At 39.5% G+C, this 6,269-nt stretch overlaps 1 protein-coding gene across 1 annotated transcript in view; it reads left to right on the top strand.

The window, feature by feature from the left end:
* Positions 1 to 223: 223 nt before the first annotated feature.
* Positions 224 to 6,269, top strand: part of LOC116034653 (E-selectin-like) — a 12,494-nt gene continuing 6,448 nt past the window's right edge. Inside the window, exon 1 of the mRNA XM_035994933.1 lies at positions 224 to 310. Coding sequence (XP_035850826.1) covers positions 309 to 310 — 2 coding nt within the window. The 5' untranslated portion in view covers positions 224 to 308. The remainder of the gene's footprint in view (positions 311 to 6,269) is intronic.

Below are 6,269 nucleotides of genomic sequence, written 5' to 3'. Positions count from 1 at the left end.
TTTCATAATGTTGTCAGACTCTTAGAATAATAATCTGAGTCTGTCAGCAGCAACAACAGAACTTTTAATGGACATGTATGTTTGTTAATCTTATCTTGACTAAAATATATATATAGCATCACCTCAAACAGAAGTTTCCAGGCAATGACACAGATGTGACACGTTGATATTTTAATATTCAAATGACGACCACAAAATGACAGCCAGAGTTTAATTATTAACAGGATCAATAAGGTGTTGAGAGCAGTCTCCGTCGGCACAGAAAGGGAGAAACATCAGAGCAGAGGGAAGCTGTGGACATTCACAAGATGTAAGTTATAAACTCGGCTGTTTGATTTCACATTTTAATGTTTGTGTAGATTTGCAGAAGAGGGATTGTATTCAACGTAATACTGCATGTAAAATCTGATTTATATAATGATAAGGTTTCCAGTTTTCCTTCAAACTCTTTTTGTTCATTTCTCAATATTTAAGTTATCTTCTCTGATACATCCGGGGTCCTCAAACGTATCACTCAAAGGTCCGCATCTAAAAAACTATACGCTACAAATATCTGAGTATTAACAGTTGTATGTTTGTACTTTTTTTTTTTTGAGACATTTTTAGGCCTTTATTTGACAGGACAGCTTAGACTTGAAAGGGGAGGGGGGGGGATGACATGCAGCAAAGGGTCGCAGGTGGGTTTGGTGATGGTGATTTTGGGGCTGTTTCATGTTAAACCCACCAGACTCCATGTAAATAATCAGTAGTTTTATCATCTTAAAACACACTTCATTCAAAGTGGACAGAAACTAAATAAAACTATCAAAAGCCGTCTTGATTCATCTTTCCACTGTTCCAACAATCACCACTCTGGTTTGGTTGAAATAAACCCTTAATTCACCCATTTACATGTGGAGATATGCTGGGAGAGAGAGAGAGAGAGAGAGAGAGGGAGAGAGAGAGAGAGAGAGAGAGAGAGAGAGAGAGAGAGAGAGAGAGGGAGAGAGAGAGAGAGGTAGAGAGGGAGAGAGGGAGGGAGAGAGAGAGGGAGAGAGGGAGAGAGAGAGGGAGAGAGGGAGAGAGAGAGGGAGAGAGGGAGAGAGGGTGAGTGTACAAGGGAGCAGCTTTAGCATCCTTTTAGTTTAATATGAAACAGCCCCGAAATCACCATCACCAAACTACACCAGACTCCATGTAAATAATCAGGACTTCTAGCGTGTATAGAGCCAGCATATCTCCACATGTAAATGGGTGAATTAAGGGTTTATTTCAACCAAACCAGAGTGGTGATTGTTGGAACAGTGGAAAGATGAACCAAGACGGCTTTTGGTAGTTTTATTTAGTTTCTGTCCACTTTGAATGAAGTCTGTTTTAAGATGATTAAAGTACTCATTATGTACATGGAGTCTGGTGGGTTTAACATGAAACAGCCCCAAAATCACCATCACCAAACCCACTTGCGTCCCTTTGCTGCATGTCATCCTCCCCCCCCCCCTCCCCTTTCAAGTCTAAGCTGTCCTGTCAAATAAAGACCTATAACTTAAATATTGAGAAATGAACAAAAAGAGTTTGAAGGAAAACTGGAAACCTTATCATTATATAAATCAGATTTTACATGCAGTATTACGTTGAATACAATCCCTCTTCTGCAAATCCACACAAACATTAAAATGTGAAATCAAACAGCCGAGTTTATAACTTACATCTTGTGAATGTCCACAGCTTCCCTCTGCTCTGATGTTTCTCCCTTTCTGTGCCGACGGAGACTGCTCTCAACACCTTATTGATCCTCTTCAGACACTCTGGCTGTCCCTTTGTTGTCGTCATTTGAATATTAAAATATCAACGTGTCAGATCTGTGTCATTGCCTGGAAACTTCTGTTTGAGGTGATGCTATATATATATTTTAGTCAAGATAAGATTAAAAAACATACACATCCAATAAAAGTTCTGTTGTTGCTGCTGACAGACTCAGATTATTATTCTAAGTGTCTGACAACATTATGAAAGGATCCCTACAGAGATAGACCTTTTAGTTAAAGAGTAAGATCCTTTTTTAAACATAAAAACTAGGGCGGTCAATCGATTAAAAAAATTAATTTAATTAATTACATACTCTGTGATTAATTAATCGAAATTAATCGCATACATAATTAGCGGTGCCTGAACCGATACTTTTCAAGAAAGTAAAAAAAGAAAAGAAAAAAAAAAAGGGTACTAAACAACAGTTGGTGACATTAAAGAACGGCTTGTTTATTGCTAAGGCCATATGGTCAAATTAAATGTTTAAATGTTCAGTTTCAATGAACGCACCGTCTGTGTTTTTCTGACAACAGCAGCTGCAGATTGTTACAACCGGTGTTGAATCCTCTAAAGTAAAACACAGTCAAACTTTACACAGTCTAACGTTAGCTGCTGTCGAGTATAGTGTTAACTAGGGTAGCTAGTGCTGTAGTGCTACTAATGTTAGCTGCTGTTGAGTATAGTGTTAACTAGCTAGTGGTAGTCTAATGTTAGCTGCTGTTGAGTATAGTGTTAACTAGCTAGTGGTAGTCTAACGTTAGCTGCTGTCGAGTATAGTGTTAACTAGCTAGTGGTAGTCTAATGTTAGCTGCTGTTGAGTATAGTGTTAACTAGCTAGTGGTAGTCTAATGTTAGCTGCTGTTGAGTATAGTGTTAACTAGCTAGTGGTAGTCTAATGTTAGCTGCTGTTGAGTATAGTGTTAACTAGCTAGTGGTAGTCTAACGTTAGCTGCTGTCGAGTATAGTGTTAACTAGCTAGTGGTAGGCTAACGTTAGCTGCTGTCGAGTATAGTGTTAACTAGCTAGTGGTAGTCTAACGTTAGCTGCTGTCGAGTATAGTGTTAACTAGCTAGTGGTAGTCTAATGTTAGCTGCTGTTGAGTATAGTGTTAACTAGCTAGTGGTAGTCTAATGTTAGCGGCTGTCGAGTATAGTGTTAACTAGCTAGCGGTAGGCTAACGTTAGCTGCTGTCGAGTATAGTGTTAACTAGCTAGCGGTAGGCTAACGTTAGCTGCTGTCGAGTATAGTGTTAACTAGCTAGCGGTAGGCTAACGTTAGCTGCTGTCGAGTATAGTGTTAACTAGCTAGCGGTAGGCTAACGTTAGCTGCTGTCGAGTATAGTGTTAACTAGCTAGCGGTAGGCTAACGTTAGCTGCTGTCGAGTATAGTGTTAACTAGCTAGCGGTAGGCTAACGCCTGTTCTGAGACGTGTGTGAAGAGTTGTGTTTCTGTGAATGAGTTTTTCAGGAGATGTGAACTGTTTAGTTCAGGTGACTGTTGGTTGAAGATCGGTTCTGCTGCATGGATGTTGCTGATGAGAGCAAACAGCAGGAAGGAGAGCTCTGTGACTGCAGCCATTCTGTGTGTGTGTGTCTGTGTGTGTGTGTGTGTGTGTGCGTGTGTGTGTCTCTGTGTGTGTGTGTGTGTGTGTGTGTGTGTGTGTGTGTCTGTGTGTGTCTGTGTGTCTGTGTGTGTGTGTGTGTGTCTGTGTCTGTGTCTGTGTGTGTCTGTGTCTGTGTCTGTGTCTGTGTCTGTGTGTGTGTGTGTGTGTGTGTGTGTGTGTGTGTCTGTGTGTCTGTGTGTGTGTGTGTGTGTGTGTGTGTGTGTGTGTGTGTGTGTCTGTGACGGCGTTCAGGCAGCCAATAGGATCAGAGCAGAGCGGTCACATGGAGGTAACTTTGTCTTCAGGGCCGTCCATCGCCAGGTTTTCGTAAGCGTTCTCGTCTTCTTCGCTCCTGATGGATCAAAACAAACTTTGTTATTAAAACTGAGAACATTCAGTGATAGATTACTATGAGTAGTATTTGTAGTATAAAGTTGTACTTGTACCTGAACATGTCCAGACTGGTCTCGTACGCGTTTCCGTCCACGTCGTCTCGTCTCACCGACTCCACGGCGCTCTTCCTCCTGCAGACACGTGCACGTTATTACCAAACATTATTATTATTATTATATATATATTATTATTTTTACCAAACATTATTATTATTATATATATATATTATCATTATTATCATATATATTATTGTAATTATTATCATTATTATTATTATCATATTATTATTATTATCATCATATATATTATTGTAATTATTATCATTATTATTATTATCATATATATTATTAGTTATTACCAAACATTATTCAGTTTGTCTTTAAGAAAATTAAGATTTTAAGAGCAAAGCTGAGAACAAGCAGGTTTCTCCCTGTGTGTGTGTGTGTGTGTGTGTGTGTGTGTGTGTCCCTGTGTGTGTGTGTGTGTGTGTGTGTGTGTGTGTGTGTCCCTGTGTGTGTGTGTGTGTGTGTCCCTGTGTGTGTGTGTGTGTGTGTGTGTGTGTGTGTGTCCCTGTGTGTGTGTGTGTGTGTGTGTGTGTGTCCCTGTGTGTGTGTGTGTGTGTGTGTGTGTGTGTGTGTGTCCCTGTGTGTGTGTGTGTGTGTGTGTGTGTGTGTGTGTCCCTGTGTGTGTGTGTGTGTGTGTGTCCCTGTGTGTGTATGTGTGTGTGTGTGTGTGTGTGTGTCCCTGTGTGTGTGTGTGTGTGTGTGTGTGTGTGTGTGTGTGTGTGTGTGTGTGTGTGTGTGTGTGTGTGTGTGTGTGTGTGTGTGTGTGTGTGTGTGTGTGTGTGTGTGTGTGTGTGTGTCCCTGTGTGTGTGTGTGTGTGTGTGTGTGTGTGTCCCTGTGTGTGTGTGTCCCTGTGTGTGTGTGTGTGTGTGTGTGTGTGTGTGTGTGTGTCCCTGTGTGTGTGTGTGTGTGTGTGTGTGTGTGTGTGTGTGTGTGTGTGTCCCTGTGTGTGTGTGTGTGTGTGTGTGTGTGTGTGTGTGTGTGTGTGTGTGTGTGTGTGTGTGTGTGTGTGACTGTCACCAAGGAGACTTCAGAAAGGTTCTTGTCCCACCTGTAACTTAAATGTCCATATTTTAACCCCAGCCACCATCTTTAATAAGGGTTAGACTTTAATAACCACAGTTCTGTAGACTCGCTGGAATTCAGGGCTGAAGTTGTTGCATTTCTCATTTGGTTTGGTTTTGCGTTCACACACCAAACATTGTAAACAAAAGCCACGCGGAGGAACCGGTCGCTTGTTTACTGGACAGAATATCTGAGTGAAAGTCAGCGACATAATGGAGCTCCACCACATTTATAACCTGTTGGGTTTTCTGCTTCTGCTTTAGTGTTTTCTAATATTTTATAACACCTTATCTAGCTTAAGAAGAAGTAGTATTTGTAGTATAAAGTTGTACTTGTACCTGAACATGTCCAGACTGGTCTCGTACGCGTTTCCGTCCACGTCGTCTCGTCTCACCGACTCCACGGCGCTCTTCTTCCTGCAGACACGTGCACGTTATTACCAAACATTATTATTATTATTATTATTATTATTATTATTATTATTATTTATTACCAAACATTATTATTATTATTATTATTATTATTATTATTATTATTATTATTATTATTATTATTATTTATTACCAAACATTATTATTATTATTATTATTATTATTATTATTATTATTTATTACCAAACATTATTATTATTATTATTATTATTATTATTATTATTATTATTATTATTATTATTATTATTATCATATATATTATTATTATTATTTATTACCAAACATTATTCAGTTTGACACACAAACACACACAGACACACACACACTGTTATGGTTTTAGGTTATTTCTGTTACCTGTTTGTTCATTTCTGTTGTCTTTATTGTTTATTTGTTCATGTTTCCTGTGTTTGTATATTCTGTATATTTCTGTTTAGTTATCTCCTCGTTTATTGTGTATTTTTTGGTTTATTCCTGTGTTCTGTGTTGTCAAGTTTCTGTGTTTAGTTGATTTCAGGTTTTTGTCAGTGGTTCCTGTTTCCTGTTTTATTTTGATAGTCTGTTTTCTGTCCTGTCATGTCTAGTTTTACTTTTTGCCTTTGTTGATTGTCCTGCCCCACCCTGATGTGTTTCACCTGTCGTGTCACCTGTCCCTCATTTGTTCATTACCTCTTGTATTTAACCCCTGTGTTCCCTTTGTCTTGTGTCAGATCGTTTTGTATCTTTGTGTCTGTTTGTGTTCCTGTCCTGTCAGCGTGTCGTAGCCTGTGCCCTTGTCTTTGGATTCCCTATTCTGGTTTTTTGTATTTTGGACCTTTTTGCCTGTGCCTTCAGGACTTCCTTCGTTGTTTGCTCTCCTCATTTTTTGTTCATTAAACCTGTGTTTAACCATCGCCTGCCTGCCTGCCTCTCTCTGCGTTTGGGTCCTCTTT

This window comes from Sander lucioperca, chromosome 18 (assembly GCF_008315115.2).
Source record: "Sander lucioperca isolate FBNREF2018 chromosome 18, SLUC_FBN_1.2, whole genome shotgun sequence".
Taxonomy (NCBI): domain Eukaryota; kingdom Metazoa; phylum Chordata; class Actinopteri; order Perciformes; family Percidae; genus Sander; species Sander lucioperca.
The sequence above is the reverse complement of the archived record's forward strand: the minus strand, read 5'-3'. Positions and strand labels throughout refer to the sequence as shown.